This window comes from Dermacentor silvarum, chromosome 1 (genome assembly GCF_013339745.2).
Source record: "Dermacentor silvarum isolate Dsil-2018 chromosome 1, BIME_Dsil_1.4, whole genome shotgun sequence".
Classification (NCBI taxonomy): domain Eukaryota; kingdom Metazoa; phylum Arthropoda; class Arachnida; order Ixodida; family Ixodidae; genus Dermacentor; species Dermacentor silvarum.
In genome coordinates, this window is record NC_051154.1 from 360,113,428 (window position 1) to 360,137,597 (window position 24,170).

The 24,170-nt window shown below is 45.6% G+C and overlaps 1 protein-coding gene across 9 annotated transcripts in view; it reads right to left on the reverse strand.

The window, feature by feature from the left end:
* The window catches only part of LOC119437437 (roquin-1-like), an 83,134-nt gene that overhangs the window by 30,123 nt on the left and 28,841 nt on the right, over positions 1-24,170 (reverse strand). For 5 of the 9 annotated variants that reach the window (XM_049660544.1, XM_049660541.1, XM_049660539.1 and 2 more), the window contains 6 exons: positions 18,016-18,051; positions 15,104-15,160; positions 13,080-13,115; positions 9,158-9,241; positions 5,843-5,866; positions 4,353-4,563 (listed from right to left, as the gene is read on the reverse strand). In XM_049660544.1, the coding sequence (XP_049516501.1) occupies positions 4,353-4,563; positions 5,843-5,866; positions 9,158-9,241; positions 13,080-13,115; positions 15,104-15,160; positions 18,016-18,051 (448 nt within the window). The remainder of the gene's footprint in view (positions 1-4,352; positions 4,564-5,842; positions 5,867-9,157; positions 9,242-13,079; positions 13,116-15,103; positions 15,161-18,015; positions 18,052-24,170) is intronic. The other 4 variants (XM_049660540.1, XM_049660538.1, XM_049660542.1 and 1 more) reach the window with 4 other exon arrangements.

Consider the following 24,170-nt stretch of genomic DNA (forward strand, 5'->3'; position numbering starts at 1 on the left):
GGAGGATATGACGGTTTAAGTCACGTGACTTCCTCCGTACTCCGCTTTTCAGGCGAGAGCAGTCCGGACTGCTCCCGGCTGCTCTCGGCGCAGCGAAACTGCTCTTGTTCTACCACTGGATGACGGCGCTCACACTCCTGTTCGACCACTGAAACACGTCGCCTCTGGAACGAGCACTTTCAGCGTGCTTTTGAGTGCTCCTGTTCTCCCAATGGAATTCGCCATTAGTTATAGCTCGTTTGCGTCGCACATTTGCGGCGCTCCGCGCTCGCCGAGCACCGAGAGTTGTCCGAATTAACCGATGTGCGGCCAAATACGTCCGAATTAACGATAGTTTCATTGCATTAAATAATGCAAACGCCTGCCGGGACCAAAGGACGTGTCCGAATTAACGAGCTTTTACTGTACTCGCGAAAAAAGCCTAGCGAAGGTGACAGGCAAGACGACTAGCCACAGCCTCCCATACCGAAACTGTGCCTGCCGCATCGACCCGAAATCGCCGTCGTCTCTGGGGGCGCCACTTACGTACAGGTGGCCTCTATGTTGAGAGTAACGACAACCAGTGACTTCCAGCCGTCGTCAGGTAGTCCAACAATCCGATGACGAAGGCAACGTCACAGATTGAAAAATCTCCTTACTCTGCAGACAAAGATTACGGCGCATACCTCCATCTCTATGCGCCCCTACGTAAGTGGCGCCCCTACCCACCAGCAACGGTGTGAATTTATTAAAAATGTTAAAAACTATTTCGCGAATATAACCACTTTTCCGTAAAAATTGAGCCGACATTCGTAAAATCATAAGACGGGTCCAAATTCGTACATTTTACGGAAAATTCGGAAGAGTTGGCAGGTATGCTATATGCGCTCATGGTAGTTGCCGGCTTATCACCCGCGAACCCCGCTTCATGCGCGCTGCTGTCAGTGCAGCCTGTGCACATCATCTTATGCCAGGTCTCCATGTTTTCGTCAACGGGCACGAACATATATCAAGGGCAAGCTTCCTGCAATGGCATGTCATGTGACAACCCTGCTGGCTAGGCCTAACCAACGCCATCTCATCGGGAATCAGCTGCCATAGTTGCAGTTTGATGCAGGATCAACGAAATGCTTTAGAGTGGCTGTAAGGCACTCGGAAAGTGGAGGAACCATCTCGCCAACGAGCGAACACATCCTGGTCGTATGCTTCAATGCCCGGACATATATACAGTGTAGACCGCTTATAATGTAAGTCGCCGGAGTCGTGAATATCCGCACTATAAGCGGTACCGCACTATAACCAAAGCAACAATTTTCAAGGCCCGCACATATGCAAAACATGTGCACCGAGTCGCCACGCGTATGCGACAGTCGAGGAATGCGACTAGAACATTTGCATTCAATTTACAGTCGAATCTCGTTAATTCGAACCAAATCACGCGGCGGCGCCTCCGACCGGCATTGCTCCGGCACCGTCATAGAGTAAAAGCTTAGGAGAGACCCCTCAATGTCGCGCGCAAACAAAACAAAAAAAAGAACGAAAAAAAATGCGGCGGAAATTTCACCCTCTCTCAAATGGCAAGGTCTCTGATTCTGCGTTGCGCCGGAACAGGCATGTACGTGCAGATGTCTCAGCCACGCTACCGTAGCCACACGTAGAAAAATGGCAGTCAACCCTTCTTTCTCCTTTATGCTTCCTCTACTTTCTAGTCAAGTGTTGACCTTGCACGCTGTGGCTACGGCGCAGAGGGAAGCAGCGGCGCTGTCCCAGGCCGGCCAACGAAACTGCCCACGCCGGCAAACGCCCGCTTCCCGATAACGGCAGAAAACATGCATGCTTCCACAGCCACTTGGCTACGATGATGATGATACAGCTTTATTAGAAGAGGGATGGTACACAGGCCTATTAGGGGTAATGGAGTTCGGGAATTGGAAGATGAGGACAGGGCCAGCCACCGAGGAATTCTTCCTGCAAATTACACCTTGAATTCCCGATTCCATAGCAAATGCGAGCAGCGCTCGCAGGACACCTTGTGGCTCCGCTGTATAAAGCAGTGCTCAGTGGAATTGGCCACAACCTCACAAAGTTCCCCAACCTCACATTTACTGCTCCAACAGGAGCTACAGTCAAATCTCGTTAATACGTACCCGCTTAATGTGTAATTTCGGTTTAATCGTAGTTGCTAAGATTCCCCCACCCAGCCCCTATTGAACCCCATGTATTGGCTGACCGCTTAAGCCGTAGTCTCTCATCGCCCACCAAATGGTTAGTGCGTACAATTTTTTCTTTCTTGTTCTACACGCACAGGCACAAAATCGGCAAAATCTCATGTGTGCAGACGTTTGATTTTCGAGTTGCGACGCCCGGACGACAATCGCCAGTGGTAGTGAACTTAAAACATGGCCACCATGACCTATTTCCTACTCATACAGCTGTTGTCGATTGCCGTGCACAAAAGCATGGCCTTCGAGATTAGCTCCTGGTAACGTGGAGAAGCTGCCGGTAGGGGGCGCGAATTTGCTTTCGCCGAACCTCGCACAAGCACATTTCATTGCGAAGCACATTTCTGCCATCACCGTGGACATCGATCGCTTTGAGGTTCCAAACACGGTAACATCGTCATCACGCGCCTTACGTAGGGTGTGCGAGTGAAAGCTTGTGAGGGTCAGCCCACTCAATCTCGCGTGAGCGAGAGAGAAAGGGGGGGGCGGAAGCGTGCTTCTGTCGCGCGCGAGGCACGGCGGGGGAGGCGAGAAAGGGAGGAGTTTACTTTGACGGCGCTTGAAAGCGATCTGCGACGTGGTAAAAGTGCGCACCCACGCAGGTTTCATCTTCAAAGCGATCTGCAGACAAATTGCAACTAGTGCTGGTAGCTTCATATGCACTGTCTAGTTCGCGTTGAAGCGAGAGACGGCACGGTACGCTCGCTGCTGCTGCCGCGCCTCCTCACTCCAGCCTTTTGAGAGCGAATTTCCGCGGTCATCGAGCGAGACGTGTTCATGTTTACCTGTGCGCGCGTTACACCGTGCTTGTTAATTTAGTTACTAAGCAGGGCCTTGTGGACAAACTGGCTCGCGGTCTGATCGAGTTCAAAGATGCCGTCGTCATGGCAAGGCCACCCCCGTGGCAAGTGAAGATTGATTTTTTGCTGCCTACCCGCAAATAAAGCCTGTCTGAGTGCGTGTGTTTGAGAGCACCGTGACTTAGTTCTTTTCCGGACGGTAAGTAGCAGTTGGCGGTTAATTCGTACATTGTTTAGTGCGTACCTAAATGTCGTTCCCAGCCGACTACGTATTAACGAGGTTTGACTGTATAGAGTTTTACTGCGAACAGCTGCTGTGAGCTACGAAACAAGCAGATAGTTACGTTACGCTTTATTTCTGACATGGCACGTAAAATATTCGAGCAGGTAGGATCAAACATGCAATGTTGCAGTTTCAAGCCAGGCGTTCTAACAACAATGCCACAGCAGCTGTGCACAAGCGAACAGATACCTGTACCGAGTGCTGACAAACACTGATGGTTTCCCATTGAGCTCAGCTCATGCACCGTACAACAGCATTCACCGAGATGCAGCATCGGAAACATTAGTGCACATGCACTGCCGCACACGCTCTTCCTTCACTCCAGAGGCATTTGCGTTATGCTGCACCTGCCGTCCACAATATTAAGAAGTTCATGAAACAAAGGCACAAAAAAGTGCAGCGCGCATCTGTTGCAGCAGGCACGCTGCGTGCTTACTGCTTGTGGGGAAGCCTCTCAGTGTGGTCCTGCGATTCTACGGATGGCATCACGGTTTGGTCAATGTTTTCCAGTTGCATCAAGGGCGGGCTGTTCTCAAAATCCTGTAAGAGGACTCTAAACCTTACTGAGGAATCGGGAACTCAAAAGTGCTGTTCACAGTCACTGAGCTAAGGAATTCAAGAAGTCACTCAAGTTGACGCTTACTTTAATGTGAAGCGTTTTTTGCCTACCTACACGGTGTCTGGTATGTCATCACTGTTGTCAGCTGTCATGCTGAGTAAACATTGGCGTGGCTGGGTCGATCGCTTTCTCGCCTCATTGGCGAGGCACAAGCTGCTGCTCAGTAATAAAAAAATTATGTAGATTCCATGCACTCTGGGAATCGATTTAGGCGAGGCTTCGGCGAGTCAGCAAGATGAAGCGGCACATAATGATGCGAGACGAGCAGAGAAATTCGGCAACGGAGGACGCATCCAGCAACCCATCTTCAGCCACAGTGGCATACCTCACAGAAACACGACACAGCATCTAAACCTTCGGGCACCGCAAAGAATGCTTCAGTAAGCACGGCCTCTTAACACCGCAGCCAGTTTCTGCTGCTGAGGCTCTGTAGCAACAACGTGTCTCACCCGGCATGGTGGAGAGGGGTTAAGCCAGGGCTCATCCGGGTGAAAGGCCGGGCTTTCGGGATTGAGGCCGACCGAGACCGGTGGAGCCACAGGATCCACACGTCGACAAGGAGGAGGCGCCAACATAGGCGGTGGCGACTCGCACAGACTGACCGGCACCGGTGGGCAGGACGCCAGCCGGTGATCGGAGCTGCTGTCTACTTCATGTGACCTGGGTCAACACAATTCATGAAACGCCAGAGGAGCACAATGCATCAGATTATATACTCGTGAAATGGTTATAAATTACAATCCCTGCAGCATATTCTGCTGACAATTTAAAACAAACATGACTGTACTAAGAGCAATTCAGCTTTAAAGAAATTGAAGAGAAAAAAAAACTATACATATATATATAGCATATGCAATAAATATGCACTTGTTGGCTTTTTTGCCGTCTTCTTCTTTCTGGGGTTTTATGTGCCAAAACCAGTCCTGATTATGAGGCACACCGTAGTGGAGGGCTCCGGATTAATTTTGACCACCTGGGTTTCTTTAACGTGCAGTACAATGCAAGCACATGGGCGTTTTTGCATTTCGCCTCCATCGAAATGCGGCCGCTGCGGCCGGGATTCGATCCCGCGATCTCGTGCTCAGCAGCGCAACAACGCCTTAGCTGACTGAGCCACCCCGGCGGGTTGGCTTTTTCGCTGTCATTAATTTATTAATGTTAATTGTTAATACTGTCTATTCCTGGTGCATTTGCATACTAAATTATGCCTTTTTTTCACACGTTTGATTTGTATTGTAGAATGCAAGCGCTATTTGCATAGTTATGCCGACGTGTAAATGTGAATTATTTATTTTATGATTAGTATCACTGACAATTGGTGCATGCTTTCACAGAACTTACAATGTGCTTACTCGTGGATGTTTATATACTACTGCCTTGTAGGGGTTTATGGGGTTAGTGAAGCTTTTCTTTTATATTTTCTAACCCACATTTTCTAACAGAATGTTTCCAGAAGAAGAAATTGACTTACTAATTGACTGTAAGCTAATTGCACACTAAAAACCGGAAACACCGCAGAACATAAAGCAAACCAGATTAAGGAAAGGTGCACATATCAACTAAATAAAGTTCACTGGCAAGAAAACAAACATTGGAAAAGCATTCAGCTGTAATTATAGCCCACTCACTAAGTCATATCCCCTAGGCCACATTACTTTATATCACATCAATTTCCTGAGTACTAAACTGAGTTTAGCAAAGAAAAGGGTATTTATGTGCACATTTAATGGAATTTCCGTTTTTTTTTTTTTTTTTAAGTACACTGCGTTAAATCAATATGTGCAATGAATGTGCAGTAAACATTTTCAGTTACAGCTTGACGGATGGATTAGTTTGGAGAGACATTCCTAGACACAATTTTTTTTTTCTTATATCCAGAGGGTGCCATAAAAGCGTTGCAACATTCATAATCACAATTTGAGCAGAACAAAAAACCTACCGGTACAATGAACAGCAGTAGCCACTGGAAATAACAAAAATAGAGTGCTGTGAAGTGCAGTAATATAGACATTACATTGGCACAAACAGTGCAACTGCATCGTGAACCTCTGTAGCTTTTACGCATGTTGACTCGCTGCTTTTAATATCACGCACATTGTCTTATGCATGCACTACCAAGTGAATTGGACAGGTGTCAAACTACTGCTGGAATCCTGGGCTTTCTTAATTTTTTTTACTTGACCACTGGCTAACTCAACAGTGCCTGTGTGCGAGGCCAGGTTTACAAACACTTTGACAGCATAAACAAACTATGGCTCTCTCATGTTTACATAGTCACTTTTATTTATTTAATTATTTGTTCATTTATTTACACCACATTGTAGCTTATGTAAATAGTTTCCTTTGTCTTAGTCTACGCTATCTCCCTGTCCCTTTTCTCCCCCTCCCCTTTATTCAGGTGTCAGCAGATGTAGCTAGAGAGTTGTACTACGGTCAACGGTTATTTCCTTACTTCCCTTTTCAAACAACCAATTGCTACAAGTACGACTACTGGCTTCGCTGAGAACATACGCAGTCCCATCTCTGCAATTTTTGCTTGTGATGGGTGTCACTATACATTTTCACTGAACCATTTTTCTGCAGCAACTAACTGTTGAACACTCAACTAAATTTAAAAATTTTTTTTTTCTATACATTAAACTACATCTGCTCAGCAAAGTCAAGGTCTGGGCAGTATTTGGCGAGTAATGCGTATACTAATTTTGAGACTATTCTGAACTTTTTCCCTTCAACAAAAGTAGTGAATTAGCACATGGCAGCATTCTTAGGTTAATAAACTAACTGGCATCACCTAGCCGAGAGAAAAATCTGCATGTGCCTCTGCATTCAAATGGTGGCTGAACTGTGCCATTACCACTTTTGATTGTGGCATATTTCCCTCCAGTTACGCTAACATGCAAAACCTACGAATGCCGACTCCAACACCACGGCTGTACAAAACCAAGTTGCACACTTCTCAGACCTGGCTGTCCCACACGTCACTTGGCAGTTGGTATGATGGCATTATCCATTGGTCTATCTGGAGCGGCCGCCGAAATCCTGGAGCCAGTGCTCGAATTTCACCAACCTGAACCTGCCAACGGCCAGCAAATGTGCTCTGCGGCGGATGATACCAGAATTTCTTGCGCACACGTCCCACAAACTGACTTCCACTCTGTACATTTCCATGGCAACCCCAGTTGCCATTCCAGAACGGGCAGAAGTGACATACGCTTCTCATTCTATTTCTGCCCGAATCCACGCTCAGCAACAGAGTGATTCGGCGCGGAGCGAGTTCATCCGAAACGACCAGTAAAAAGCGCGAACCCACTCCAGATGGACCAGTGAAATCCGGAAATCCTGCTACAGATCAACTAGTGGAAAACAGAAATAAATGTGCCACAGTGCATGCCCCCCCCCCCCCCCTCGCTGCAAGGCCTTGTTCTCAACGCTTCGACGTGTAATGCCAGTAATGCCAGAGCAAAGCTTTAATACCTCCAGAGTGCACACAAACTTATGTGGAAAGCACTGCAGTAAAACCACGTTAATTGAGATTTCACGGGATCAAATCGAACAGTTGAATTAACTGAATGTCAAATTATCGAGGGTATCAACAAAGTAATAAATGCTTGCTACACCCATGCACCTTTATTTACTGAATAAATTCGCAACCCTTGCTTTTATTTCGCACAAAATTAGTGCAGAAGCAGCAATTCTCATCAACTCGTGACTGATTAGTGCTCGCAGCGACGAGGGTCTTGCGACTTCCTTCGTAGTGCGGCTCGTTTGGCCGTTGCGCAAGACCCGCGTCTTCATCCGAGTAGACATACTTTTCCCTACAGTCGAACCTGGATATACGATTCTGCATAATAGGTTTTTCGAATAATGTTTCTTTTTCTTTTCGCGATAATACGATTTGGCTGGATAATACGGCGGATAAAAAGATTTTTGCATGATACGCATTATTTTCAGATTCCCGTGAAGATCGTATCAATGAGATTCCCCTGTAACGAATTACTGCGTATATAGAACAGCTGTAAAATCCCCTTGAAAATTTCTGCATAAAATTTGCATGTTATATATCAAATTACCTATATATTCGCTTTTTTGTGATCCCCTTCAGATTCGATATATCCACGTATACAGTTTTGACTGTACCAGAGGCACATCCCGATTACTTTATTTGCCAGTGAGCTGGTTGGCAACCGATAGTTTGTCCATCGCGACGTAGCCGCAGGTTTGATGCCAGCCAGCGTGCGCGCCGCGGTAGAATTCGTCTTCTTTCTTTACAGCTTCTGCCATGTTTTCAACAATGCGCCGAGTCAAAACAGAACTACTGCTCATCTTAACCTGAGAGAAACCGCAGTCGCTATTAACGCAATCATGCATGGCGACCATGCAGTTCTGAATGCGCACGGCCAATGTGCACAGAGTCAGAATGAAACTACTGTTTGCCACAACCGCTACGGACGAAACCATGGTCGCTATAAATACAATCAGGGATGGCGACTATGCAGTTCTGAAGGTATGCGCGGCTGATGCGGCATCACGTGCAGTGGCGTCTTTGTCATTCCTGTACAGTTTTCAGCTGACTCAGCAATGCGGACTCAGCCGCTTCATTTCAATTGGCCGCTTGCGCCGCTTCTGCACTTTTGCACCGCACATTTGCGGCACTCTGGGTTGTCCGAATTAACCGGTGTGCGACCAAATATGTCCAAATTAATGAGAGTTTGATGCCATTAAGTAATGCATATGCCTGCCAAAGGATGAGTCTGAATTATCCAGTTTTCCAAGATAATGAGAGTCAATTAACGAGGTTTTACTGTATGCCTAAAAGCCACAAGGGTCTGATAATGTAGTAGGACAAGAGCTTTTCTCTGTAAGCCTCCAAAGACGTACGAGTGTTACAAACTGCTCAATGTGCTGTACATTATTCGTAAACTTTATTAGAGTTGGCAAGGTTGTAAGTGAGTCAAGTAACGGAGGGGAAAAAAATGTCCACAAACCGAGCAACTAATATTCAACTACATCTTCAGAGAACTCGGTACAAAACATTGCTTTAATGCAAAGCTGAACTCCATACTAACCTCAAAAGCTTGTGAGCCTGTTTAGTTCCTCATAGATGAACCGCTGATATCTGTCTTTTCAGAAGTTTCATCTTAATGGTGGTCTCTTCACTGACATCTACATTATTTATGCATGGCAATTCCAGGCATTCCAAGAAGACTCTGCAATCAACAGCTTGCTCTTAACAAAAAGGCCCAATGGTGCTTACCTAGTACTGGGAGTCATGCCGTCATTACTGCCAGAAGGCTTGGGCATATCTACAGATGTCCTTGGAGGCCGCCTTGCACGGTACCTGCATTAATTGTTCGGTGTGTACCATTATAACCAAGCAAGTCAGTTTCAACAGGTTTCTACACAGATTTTTACATCGGCACACCGAAGCTTTTAAAAACTGCATTCAATGTGAATACTGTAATAATTTTTGTAATTTCAGCAGCACTCTTGCAAGAGTGCAAGTACTACATACACTCAAGTAAGGGCTGCATTCATGCAAGAGCCACACCCCCAACTTGGGAGACACCGCACATTGCATTTGGTGTATTCATTGCTGTGAAAAGCTTTAGTTACATGCATATCTAATGCGATAGATGGCACGGAGGACGACTATCCATCAGTGTGCTGCCAAACAGAGTCTAAGCAGCAGCAACAAGACTAAACAGGCATCATGTGCGTGGGCGTCCATGTGTGTGTTGTGAAAACAATTGCATTGACTTGTTTCGTTCAAAGGGATCACGGCAATTAAGCACAAATGAAAAAAATAGCACTAAACAGACCACCCCAGTGTAAAGGCCACACCTCAAGGTCACAAAAAAAAGTGCGGCCCTTAAACAAGTGTATACGTTATGCTCTACAGGTGATAGGAGTCAACAAAAGCAGTTCACGGGCATGATGTTCTATGTATACTTCTCATACTTAACTGAAGTTTTTGGCAACAATGTGTCAGGACTATCATTTGCCCCTACCAAAGGTGTGCAATACAGGGCTGAAAAACTGTTTCCAATGTGGCAGAATCACCAGTGTACAGTGAGCATCAAAACTTTATGGACCACAATTATGAAAAAACATTAAATACGAGTTGAGAAGGAGGGCCATAAGTGGAGCATAATTTTTTAATTACATGCAGCTCTTTTTTAAAACAGGATACTGCAATATATCTTGTGTTGACAAATTGTCAGAACCTCTGTCCACTTTTTCAGCATGGGAGAACACACTGACAGAGAGATGATAATAGTGAAACGTGGAACACACAAACTGGTGAATAATTGCAGCCACTGAAAGTAAAGTAATCCAGTGCACTTTATAATTGCAACAAAAACTTTGTAATCCAGTGCACTTTATAATTGCAACAAAAACTTTGTAGTTAAAGAGTTCAAAAAAAAACACTTAGATGAAAAGTACTTTGCCACCAATTTTTCCAAACTTGAGGCATTCACTAGAGAGAGAGAGAGTGCAAACAAGTTATTTTAGCATGAGTTTTTTAAAAGTTAGCACTTTCCCTGCATCATGCCTTCAAAAGCATGAAAAGGCTTTCCAAAAAATTTTTTGTCCAAATATCCACAACACTACCTTCACACTCTTTCATCAACAAAAACCTTATTTTGTACACAATTCATCCAAGGAACAAGGAAGGCAATTTCTGATGAGCACTTCCCAATGAAACAATGTTGCACCAGCCAGCCAAAGCAGCTACTCTGTTACGCTTCACACAACTTCACAACATTGTGCATATTGGTACATGAAAGAAGCCAGAAAAAAACAGCACGACAAGACTGGGTCAATGACACACCGAAAAAAAAAATTATCTGGCCCCAAGTAGCATCCACTGTGTTGGTACCAGCACTACAATTCAAACTCACACTGTAGCATGAGGTAAACATCTGCCAGATTCCAACAGCAATTTTTCAGTGTAGACTACAACAAATGTCAATCCATTTGCATGGCCCAAATCACCTGGGCTACAAGGAACGCAGCAGCAAAGGGACCCAGATTATTTCACCCCACATGGCATCCTTTACTGCACTCGGCACATGGAAAAAGTGCTCCACAGTGTCCCCACTACACCACAGTGCAGTAGACTTGCGCCTTCTGTGCAGGGTATCACAAGTTGTGAAGCTGGCTAGGAAATTGTGTAACCAAACTAGTGTCCCACTTCCAGGGCCGCAGATCACCGGCAGTGCAGGCACAAGTGGCACAGATGTTTTGGCACATGCTCCTTTTTTCAGAGGTGGCCCTTTTTCACTCGCACTATCCCATCCACCAATGACCCAAACACGTGCCCGGTGCAGATCTGCCAACCTCAGAATATGAAAAACACTGCAACTGAAACCCAAAAAATACTAAAATTTGGTGAAATGTACTGAACACTGGTTTATTACTCAACATGTTAATTGTTTATGAAAGATTTGCTGACTTTGTTCTGTACGGACGCTGTGATCAATCACTCTGCTCTAAAGTCACAGCAAAGATGATCTGCGCCACAAACTGAATTATTTATGAAGTACTCACTTAACGGCAGCCAAAATTTCAGTTAAAATTTTATTTTGTAAGTTTATGCGGCTACTGAAGGGCCCGAAAAATCAAGCTATGGAAAACCACGACAACTGCATTTGTGTTCTTTCGAAGTCGGTTTTTCTTTAAACGAGACAACTGAAAAATTGTGTTGATACGACGATTGTATACAAACTCTAAAGATTGGGCATTTTATGATAATGTCGTAAAAGTTGGCAGTTTGTGCAAGTGGGTCGTAATTTTTTTTTTTCTCTAGCTGTGAAGTAGAGAAGCTGAGAAGCTTTTGTAGCTTGCTTTCAAAGCTGCAATGGATAAATTTTACATTGCCATACATTTATTTATTTATTTATTCCTCTTGTGAATATTCAGCCCGTTTTGCTTGTTGGTGTATTCTATACTGTGCCACTTTCGTGTGTATATTGTAACATGTATTAAATTTTATAACTTGTATTACATTTTGAATGCCGATACCTTGCCGCCTTGTTTTTTTGGGAGATAGTAGTACCTGTCAAACCAGAGTTTCAAATCTCAGCTTTTTTTTTTCCCCGTCTTCCATGCCACCGTTCTGTGTTATATGTGTGTGCGTCAGAGCAATGTACTAGTACGATTGTGGTGAAAATAAACTCTCAAGTTGCCTTGGACCTTCTAGCTATACACAGGAACCTATCCTGGCCTAGCCCAAGCTTTCTAAGTGTATAGAGTCGTGAGCCAAACTCCGCATCATGCGAACAGTGACATCAGTGTCTCACTGCATTTTTTAATACAGGCGAGTCCCAGATGACCACAGAATAGCAGACATGCATGCGCATCATTCTCCCTCTATTCTGCAACACGACTCCATTATCACCTGTATCATGACAGTGGAGGCATATGCTGCATGTCTAGGTCGTTCTTGGGTATCAGCATAAAAAAAGCACCAAGAAATAACAATGTACAACACAGACAGGTGTGTTGGTACCTACTAACATGACAATTTCTTCAATATAACCAACCTAGCTTGTGAGTAAGCCAAAGTGGTGAAAGTTAAGATTCTCAGGCAAGTGCTGAGCAGCAGAAAAGAACACACACGCCTGCAATTTCAGTACGGCATGCACGCATTCTTCTGTGGTCTCAAAACCACATGTGCCACTGGCAAATCACACAAGGTGCCTCAGACGACACACCTAAGAGAGATCTGTCCAAGACACTACTATTTTAAACATCAGTGCCTAAAAAGATGTGCTGCCCACGACAGAAGAAAGAGGCTGCGAAGCAGTGGTTAAAATCTGTGAGACAAACATTTTTGCAAAATGATGTCCACAAAAAAAAAAAAAAAAAAAAAAAAAAAAAAAAAACATTCTTACAATCCATGTAGCAAAAGTCACACTCCAGAAAGTCATAAGTTGCCTTTTCCAGGAAACAATGCTTCAACCACTGAGTTCTAAGATCTCTTTCCCTTTACTGTCATAGGAATCAAGCTTCTAACTTCAAATACCAATTACTTCCCAATTAATAACAAGAGTATCGTACAGTGCTCATTTGTTAAGCAGCAAGTACTTACTATTAACACTCCATCAGCATACATTACAAATAGTAGGTTCTTTGCAGACGTGGTACTGTAACAACTGTACCCAACAACTTACTTTCTGAATCTGTCATCAGACTGGGAAGGCGGTTTTCTGTTAACGGCAAGAAAACATCATGAGTGCTATCGCATTGTAGACTACAGTTTCACTACGCTAAACATTAAATGTATCCATGGTAAAGACCTACAACTAGCAGCTATGAGAAGTTTTTTTTCATCAGCTGCAGCAAGTGCAGATACTGTATTTTCATTGTTTTATGTCTATAAAATTGAATGGAGCACTCAGATCGACAAATACATCATTTTTAAACAAACACCTATCACTTGCCACATTTTAAAATATTGTGTGGCAGGTAGAACTAGAATACTTCACAACTGCAGTACTAACTCTTAAAAGAAACAAGGATTCTGCTCAGCCTCTTACACTTACAAACATGCAACTCCTTAAAGTTTAGACAATTCTGTGTCATAACAAAACTGTTCCTAAGATCACATACTCCTATACTACACATTCCCTTACAAAAAACAAGCAGTGTAGTCCAAAATTGGAAACCAGTGCTACATGTGCACACATTGAGCCACTGCAAACTTTTCATGGCTGTCAAATCATGCCACCTCACACACTTTCTCTCTGCCAGAGAAGTTTCATATTAGCCGAGATCATGATCATCTGTCCATTAATGCATGGCTTCAAGAGGCTAACAAACTCTTTCCGCTCCCGAAGTTATTGAAGATTAGTCTTCAGCGGAATTATGAAGAACGAAAGGTTGCCCTCCTTCACATCTGAAACTTTCTTCACCCTTGTTTCGATGTCATTCGCCGAATGTAAGCTGCCACTCACCGCGGGCTATGCCCCCCCCCCCCCCCCCAGGGGTAGCCTGTCCCTTATTTTCTCTCGTCCCAGTGCCCGGGCTGCTCACAGCTCAATGGTGAGGGTTGTGTGCACTGCACACAACCCTCACCGAGTTCACCGCTTGCATTTCTTTAAGCATTAGCTTTCTCTGTCACTCTTCTCAAGGTGTTTGCTGTCAATCACGAGGCAATACCGCCTGTTTGTAGAGCCTGAAGAAAGTGGGGCCAAAAACCTACATTGAACCCACTCAGTCCTTTGAAGGTTACAAGAATATGATCTAGGTGGGTTTAGTTATAGCACGAAACAAAAAAAATGCTCAAGGGTGTTTTAAAATATAGGAGCAAATAGGCATTACAGGTACGTCTGCTGCCTCTCCACTTCAAAACAAACTTGCCCGATAACCTGCTCATATCAGGAAAGATGAAATGAAGATGCTTAATACCCTCTGCACAGCATGCCACCACAGGCACACCCCCCTTGCAAAAATCCTAAACCGATCCCCTGACCAAAGTTGTGCAACACAGGGCTGAAACAGCCCATCTGCAGGCATCTAAACCAGTGACAATGCTTCATGCTCATGACCACATCCTCCTATCACCCCCTTGGACCTCATTACAGGGCAGGCCTGCCTTCAGAAAATTGGTAGGCTGCATTAGAGGCATCTCTTCGGGTAGCTGTTTTTTTTTTCTATTTATCGTTTTCTTAAATTTAATTACGGAGTTTAATGTATCAAACCTGTACATGGGCTACGAGAGATGCAAAGTTGGGGGGAGGGGGGGGGGGATCCAGATTGATTCTCTGATCACCTGGGGTTCCTCAACGTACACCTAAATCTTGAGTACATGATCGCCTTTGCATTCTGCCATAGCCACCGAGACATTTGATCCCCCCCTTTACCCTTGCACGTCTGCAGTTATATACGTTTTTTGTATAGAAGATTCTGTGCAGTGTCGAAGTTGCACACTAATGACGGCAATCTGCCCCTGGAGAGCAGGTGCCAGCATTTGCTTGGATCTGTGGGCTTCCCACAATGCTAATGCTGGGAATGCAATGTGCTGTGCCGTGTGCTCACAGAACAGCAATTCGAACCTAACTAGGCGATCTATATACATAGAAGCCTGCATAAGGGCCTCTTAATGATATATCCCGTCAACTTGCGAACCGGTTGCTGCGTTAATGACCAGACAAGGGACTACGCTAAAAATTCAAAGAAAGATATTACTGCGCACCTTTCAGGCGGCTGCGAATTCTGCACAGGTGCACTGTGCTTTTTTGCGGTGAAGACTCTGGGCAGAAGCAAACATAAGACAGCACATGAACTTCTAGAAGTTTTTTAGGTAACAAAAAAGGGCGACACGTCTGCAGTCCAAATATAACGAAGCAAGGAGCGAGACCGGGCTAGTCGGTAATCTATGATGTGCACAGCATGACAGCAGACAAAGAATGGAAAGGTACAACAAGTGTCCTTCGACTGCATTCGCACTGTGCACATCATAAAATATAACCACTACATTGATTGCAGCTGCCATGCATGCAAAAAAATCCGGCAGAACCCATCTCACGATGACTGTCAACGGTAATGCATTTAGCAATCAATCAATATAGCGATACAATGTATTGCCACCGTCGAAACGCGTTACGTATGAGGCACGTACTGCAGCAGGACTGCTCTTTCACGCTTCCCTAAGAACAATCGGCGCCAACTAGCAGTGCCTCCGCAAAGCCTGCACATGGCCTCCGAAAGGCCATGGCGTACTGGTGCGTGCGAATGCTCACAAACACGTCATGCGGCAGCCGGGTTTTTCTCTCGCGCCCCTTTCTAGACATGCTGCGTCATCTAGTGGCGCTGCAGAGAAGTCCACACATGGCCTCCTAGACGAAAAGCATGGCACGCCGATGCGTTCGAACGCTCAGAATTGCCCCCTCGCTTGCCGCACACCCAGTGGCACAGTGACCGAAGTTGGCAAGAGGTTCATTAAGAGCGGCACATGATGCAGCTTGCTAACGCATTGGCGTGAAAGAAGTTCCTTGAGAAGCAGCACAGTGCATTTGTGGCACAGCCTTTCGCTAAAGCATCTGGTTGCTGTCCCTTGAGGAACCTTTACGACGGGGGACCCAGTAGAAGCTCTCACCCATGCACTCTGGCTCTATAGCCTCGGCTGTAGTGTCGAGAATGTCACCACATACATATAGGTCACTTACTGGTATTACAAAACGGTACACACAGTTTTGACTTGCTACGTGGCTGGCAGGGATGTTGCCACAGCTGAAATAATTACCCTATTCATACTGCTCACAATTAAGTTTGTTCAATTTGAGAGCAAGCGCAGTGGCGACATATAGTTCAATAACGTGGCTGTTTGGCTGTGTTGGTCAGACATGACAAAAGCTTTAAGCGCACAACCAGACGAGGACGGTGAAAGAAGATTGAGACACACGTGCGCTAGTGTGTCTCAGTCTCCTTTCACCATCCTTGCCTGGTTGTGCACTTTGAAGTTTTGGGCCACATATAAGCCAGCCAGTGCACTGCAATTCTTCAAATTTTTGCATGCTTTCTACTCAACATTGACAAAAAAAACAATAGGTAGCGAAGCAGAAATGACTAAGTTTTGACGTTTTCCACGGCAATCCAAAGCTTTAATGTGTGAATACAGTCATAAAAATAAAATTTTAACATGCTCACTGAGTAATCCTGATCACCTACTGAGACATGCAATTAAAATTAAATTAGTTGCACAAGGTTACAGCAAACACTGCATCAGTTTTATCTGCGACATATTTGTTTAGAGCCAAGCCAATATTAGTTCAAACACCTTGGTATAATAAGCCACACAGGTTCCCATTTTAGCCCGTGTTATGTAAACATTCTACATTGCAAAGCCTCATTTATGCTCCAGCCTGATCGGCACACACAATGCAAACAGCCAAACATCAAACATGCTACTGCAATGATGAGAGATTTCTTTCATCATGATAATCATGCTACATGATTAACAGTCCAATCATATTAACAAGAGTCTGTGGATGATAATCAGAGCATTGCAGCACATGTAGGCAAAATTCACAAATCATTGTAAGGGTACGGGCATCAATGTAAGGGTATGGCCATGCTAGTGGCAAAAACGCGCGTGTCATGCCGTGAACGGCAACGCGTCATGCCGCACAGGGCAAAAGCAGCAATTGGGGGCTTTGCGGCGTGCCGTGCAAAATGGGTCTCGGACCCAATTCTGCGGCAAGTGCCGCGAGATCAATGACCAATCAAGAGCTACGAGGATGACGTCACGGAGCCATAGCAACCGGACCGCCGCCGCTCCGCGCCGGGTTTGCAATCAACGATCGTCGTCTCTCACTGTTCCATGGAGGGGATTTCTGGACACTGTCCAATCGTACCCTTTCCGCTCATGGTGTTGCTCGCGCTTTCCAAGCGCGTGCGAGATCTTATCGCGCTGCCGCACGGCGAGACACGCTTGCCACGGTGGCCTTCGCAGCAAGGCGCTGACGCGCGGCAACTTGCAGCTCGCAGCATGACGCACGCGTTTTTACCGCCAGCATGGTCGTACCCTAAAACTTAAATATTCAAAGTGGAAAAAAACCGTTCGCGCAAAAGAGGCATGCACTAGTGGCCTTTGTGGCACTGATAAAGAGATTAAATACATTGAATATCCACGAAGATAATCACTTTAAAATGCATGCATGCAAGTCGATTGTTATCTCACATGGCTGATTAATTACATTGAATATCCACGAAGATAATCACTTTAAAATGCATGCATGCAAGTCCATTGTTATCTCACATGGCTGATAACTGGCGATAGTGACATGTACACATATGGTTTTTGAAATATAAGCAATGTTGGAAGTACTGTGCCTTCTCGCTTTTGTTCCCACTGAAGAAACTGTGAGCTGACAGTCTAAAGTTTAGCCGAGGAACATTACATACATCTTCCAATTTCTTTGGCATCGGGTGCCAAGCGTGCCAAACGGAGCATAAATGAGCCTCAAGAGTCACGGCAGGGCTCCATTAGTGCAAAGTGAGGAGAAGTAATCATGCACTTTTGCGCTGCTTGCTACTGAACGCCACAAAAAACCAGCAGCAAAATGACCACCGGGTTTCAGTAGGACACCAGTTTACGCAACTTACTTTCTGTACCGGTTTTGTCGGACGTAAGGTGGTTTTCTGTTAAATGGCAACAGAAAGGAGAAAAAAGAAATAAGTAGCTGCTATTTTGCCAGGCCATCATTTACCATGCACAACACTTAAATAGGACTTAATGATGTATCAGTCCAATGGTACAAAGAAAGTTTCTCTACCTTTTCAAAAGGTCAAACAACCAATTATCGCACATTTCTTTCATCAAAACTAAATGAGCTGGGTCAATAGCAATGAAGTTAAACAAGAGCAGGCATAAAATTTATGCCGAGACTTTCTCTCAAGCGTATATAGAAGCCCTCGAAGCTTAACATTTTAAATGTGGCAATGCAAATCAACATGAAATATTTTTCTGATTGCTGTGCTTGATACTTACATTCACAATGCAAGTGTCCTGCGCAGTGCACATATCAGTGATCATCTGAATGATGCAATTCCAGTTGATAAGGTTGGGGCAACTTTTTCTTTCGAGTCTCGGCCTTACGTGCAGTCATTTTGGATGGTACGAATGTTCTCCAGGGCTACAATAAACAATCTGAATGCACAGGTTACCCATTTGAGCGTGCCTCCTTACAATTCTCTCCCTAGCCAGTCATGCTCTGCATGAGGTAAAGCCAGAAGTCAACAAAAAACTGCACATAAGCCACATACATTTATACACTCATACACTTACCGTAAAAACCCGCGTATAATACGAGGTTTTTTTCTAAATTTTACCATGTAAAATTTCTGCCTCGTATTATATGTGGATCCCAAAGTTTTCAGCGTAAAATTTGCAGTTTCGGGTTCGTTTTTGCTCACTGCTATCATCAAGACTCGTACGGAGTATGCGTCATCTTGCAGTGGCGTCGGTAGGCTGCTGCTGCTTTCAACGGGCGCCATTTTGACCACTCTAAGAATCGGCACGTTCGCTAGTCTATCTCGCACGATGTCGGGACAGCGAAAGTAGTACCCAGCTGCCTTTAAAAGGAAAGTTATTTTAGCTGCCGAAGCCATTGGAAATTGCGCCGCAGGGCGGCACTTCGGCGTCACCGAGGGCAGCGTTCACGGCTGGGATGACATCCCAGTTGCAAAGTTGCAACGGCGGCAGATAAGCGCATTTGGCCTTGGCAACGCCGTCGCTTCGGTGGCAGTGGCTCCCCTCGCCATCCCTCTCAACTCCCTCGTAGCTCCCCTCCCCCCACCTTCGACTGGCTCTGCGCGCGCCCGCCGCCGCTCCCGTCAGCGCGGCGCCAACTTAGCCCTTTCCCTGAAGTTTCGTTTTCTGCCGTTCTCGGGAAGTTGGCCGAGACGTCGGCTCGTACAAGCGTGTTCCGGCGCGACGGTGAAATGGCGACCTTGCTATTTGAGAGTGAAATTGCCCCCGCGCGTTTTTTTGTTTTGTTTTGTTTTCTTTTTCTCCGCGTGGCATTGAGGGGTCTATCCTAAGCTTTTGCTCTATGGTGGTGTCAGAGCAATGCCGGTCGCGCCGCCGCGTGATTTGGAGCGCTGCTGAGGGCATTGTCGGTGCGCCGTATGTTCGAATTACCCATCGCAAATGCTTTCGCATTCGAATTACCGGGCGTTTTCGCCCATAGCAATACACATAACTTTGATGGGACCACAGCGCCAGTTCGAATTAAGCGTGTTCGAGTTAACGAGATTAGATTCTCAATGCTTTCTGTGGGTTTTCCTCGCTCGCATTATATGCGGGTGAAAGCTCTTTTTCGTTATTGCTATCCCTAAATAACACCTCGTATTATATGCGGGTCCGTATTATACGCGGGTTTTTACGGTATATACTAAAGAATCAGGCTGAATACATTCTTTGGGGATGATCATCTATGTGAATGCAATTAGCATTCAAGTGGTGGTGCATATGTAATTTGGTGATTGGAAATTCATTACTGGTAGAGATTTTAAAGACTATATTTATCTTATGTAATTATGGAGTGCAAGTGTCTGTTTGGGCAACGTACCCAGTGACGCAAATTGTCTACAAGGTCAGACTACTAACTACTACTACTACTACTACTACCACTACTACTACTAGGTATGTACCCGAATAGACAAGTTGCTGCTGCAAGTTGTCCATTCACATACCCTGTGGCCCAAAGCTAGTAAGTAGACAACTCTGGTCACTAGCAAGAGCGGTGTAAGAGGCTAGATAGATAGACAAACACAAAGTTGCTGAAGTAGGGTAACAATGCTAATCGCACTAAAATCTTTAACACTGTAAGTGTGTCACAACAATGCTTTAATAAAATAATAAAGATCCCCCCATCTTGTACGCAACAGAAGCTTATGTAACCCTTATGTACTACTTGCCAGACATCTTACATACTTATGACAAGACTGTAGGAACTTGGTGATTAATCAGCGAGAACACTGACATCACTGCATCTGTGCACCAAACAGGGTGGGTGAACAACTTGGGCAAGCATTTCGGCAAGAAGGCTTGTCCCCGCATTCACTTCTTTCTAGTAAATTATGCTGGTCCCTACTGCACTCTGATTGCAACGATGTGGAGCACATTCTTCATCAGGGCCAGACAAGCCGAACGTGTAGCTGCTCGCCAGAGCAATTGGAGGCCGGCGGAAGAGGAAACATTAGCACATCTTCTGTTGCAAACAAACAAGGTGCGCAGGCACCCAGGCATGCCGCCATGGCTGACGTCATGCCAATAACAGAAGTTGCAGGAGCCACATGACCAGCACTCCACCAGATCTCTGTCACGCTCCCAGGTTGAAAGTGACAGCACCTCCAAGCGCGGCACTTTGAAAGGACCAGCCGAATGGGTTCAGAGCAGTCAATTTCAATCGGCCGAAATGTAACGTGTCCCACGAGAGCGCTCTGAAGAGCGCGAAAACGACCAGCCATTACATTGTGTACTATTAGATTGTACCATTGGATTAGCTCGTAGACAGCGATTTCTGTCCAAAGCTGCAAGCACAGTGTTAGAGGTTACATTATGCTAATCAGTGCCGTGCGGCACACTTGCAACAATAAAACAGAATTGATGAGGTTAATATAGTAAGTGCCTCGCACCAACTCAGTTAAAATCTACTTGCGCACCCCGTACCATCAGCAATAAATTGAAACATGAACAGGAAAAATAACTGATCAGCAACTTTCACGTGTACAGTGCAGTCCACTTATAACGATACAGTAGCCGACCGATTTTCCGGACTTCACGGGGATTGAAAAATAGTCCGAAAAATCGAGCAGTCCGAAAAACCGAACAGTCTGAAAAACTCGCCCCCCCCCCCCCCAAAAAAAGAAAAAAAAGTGATGCAAAATGTCGCAGTTTCTCCCAAAATGCGGAGCATCGATTGCGATAGCAAATTAATAGACAGCGATACGAAGTAAGGATGTTAGTTTTAGGGGCCGTATAAAGTTGTAAATATGCGCTTACTAACTGAAAAAAACACGGTGTCACGCGCGCACAGGTTAGATGAACACATCTCGCTCGATGACCGCGGGCAAATTGACCTTCGCGCTGTCTATTCTCTCTCTTCAACGCGAACGACGAAAAAAACAAAAAAAAAAACCCACACAGCGCATACGAAGCTACTGGCACTCGGCGCACGCCCTTTGTACCCATCGCAGATCACTTTCAAGATACAGTGCCTGCGCGGCAGCTCCGTCGGCAGCAGCCACAAGAGCGGAACGCAACTCCCCACCGTCTCCGTCGCCTTCTCCCCGTGCCCCGAGAGCGAACGAAGTCCGCGCGCCTGCGCCTCCGGGCGCCTTCCTCTCTCGCGTGCGCGAGATTGAATTGCGGTTGTCGGCTGACCCTCGCACAGCGTACGGCGCAACCTAAACTTAAAATAAAAAAAAAACGGATTCCGCTTAAGTGATTATGATCATGGTGCTGAGCTGACGGAAAAAAAAAAAAAAAACCAAACAAAGCAAGTGCTGCTTTTTGGAATGTTTTGTCGGCCGAAGAAGAGCTGGCATGGCCTCGGAGACTGGAGGATAGCATGCGTGTACTAATCTTGAAGGCTATACAGGGGGGCACTGGAAGCCAAGCCCGGCCAAGCCACCGGAAAATCCAACATGGCGGCCCCCAAGATCGGGTAGCGTGGCTCGGAGCGAGCGATTTAGTCCGGAAAATCGAACATTGCCACCTAGATTCGTCCGAAAAATCGGTCGCGAAAATGCATTAGCTCTATGGGAATCCTGATGGTGCATCTATGAAGTCCGTAATATCCAACAAGTACGAATTTTTGGAGCCCGAAAAATCCGTCGGCTACTGTACCACATATAACGATATACCGGTTATAACGATTAAGTCAACTTAACAGTATCATCTTGTGCATTAGGGCACTGAGGAAAAAGACTTATGACCACACGTCAGATACAACGCTCAAATTTTTGCCTCTGGATGGCTTTTTCCATGCAGAATGAACTTGAAATTTGTGTTGCCAAGTTTTTCTTAAACAAACGATGCCAAGACTGGGTGAAAAATTTGCCTATGCGAGTTTGTATCTGCTGCCATTACCACGCAGTGCATCCCACCCGCGTGCCAATTGTGAAAGCCATAGAGAGCACCGAGAGTTGGCGCAGATGGTGCCAGCTGCTTCACATCCGCATCGCGTGTTGTGCTCCATACACATCCAGAGAAGCGATGAAAAAAAGAAAAAAAATGGAAAGCAAAAGAGCGGGGCGGCGCCCGCCCACCCTTTCTACAATCTCCCTCTCTCTCAGCAAGCTTGGAAACGTGCCACGGAAACAGCCCCGAAGTTGCAGATAGCCCAGTTTGTAGAAGATGGCACCAACAAAGTGCAAAGCTGTCTCGGGAGACGAAGCTGCAACTTTTGCAAGACTCAAAAAAGCATGAGCTCGCACAGTCAACAATATTGACAATTCTGAAAACCAAGAGCACCACGCAACACAGCACGTCGTTACTGACAATGAAACAGGTGGTGCTTCAATGGCAGAGTTTCCGAGTGAAGATAGTGCTGTGTCGTTCTGCGAAAAGATCTCCGACGAGGCTATCGTCGCTATAGACCGCGGTGTGACGACAGCAGTGGCAGTGACGACTAGATTGACAATGGCCCATCTGACTCAACCCCGATGTTCACACAAAGTGCACTGTCGTTGATCAAGTCGCTTATTGATTTCGTGCACAGTATGCACACCACGGTTGTAAACCTGAAACTGCCACGAAAGCAAATGCAGATTTCTGACTGTTTCAGCACACTGTCTGGCAGCGTTTGTTTACGGCAGTCCATACATAGTGATCAGTTCTAACGATCGGATTTTTCCTTTGTTTATATCGTTATAAGTGGACTGTGCTGTAATTACACAGAAGTGCAATGTGTAATTGTTCTGCAGCCAGTTTCTTCACATGTAGTATTCCCAAGCGTACGTTTCGGAGTCTGAATAAAGCCACTGTTACAAATGCAGGTGAACATGGAAATGAAACAATGCATTGGAGTAGCTTCGGAATTTTTCGCGTGTGAATTTACACCGACACTAAACACTCTGCGTACATATGTACAGATTGCAAACACAGCTGATGCGATTACCAGGAGCCACGCAGTGTGGATCCCACTGCACCTGCTGCACCCACCACATCTCCCAGCAGCAGGTCTGGTCACATGCACAGCGGCCCACAAACCTTTGACAAAGGCTTCCCTTCCCGCTGTTGTCATGCTGCCACATTGGAAACTCCTGTCGGCACTAGCATCCGATCTGCCTCCTGAAATTTTTGCAGTGTTGTGGAAAGTGCATAAAATTAAGCACTTCCACAAACCATCCTTTTGTAGTTATGGCTTTTGCATCGCTTCGCAGTCCCATAAGAGTTCCGCTAATGTGTTTCTGATAAGGAGCTTCATCAAAGAGCTAGCCCTCTGCACGTGCGCTTCACATTCAGTTTAAGTGGTTCGGGACAGAAGGGCAAGTGCACACATTCTTTTTTTTTCCGAGGACTGGCTTTGGAAATGTGTGCATTTGCTGTGTCCACAAACGGACTGGTTCTTGTGGCATTGAAAGTGAAAAACAGTGTGGCTGTCAAGCTCAAGCGTTATTATAACTAAAGTTTTGACAACAAATATGACTTCCAAACATCTAATGCGGCACGTCATCAACCCCCTGCACCTGTACAACCATCTCAGCCAACAACATGCAGTTGATGGCTGTGCTTGCAAGCATCTAGTTAG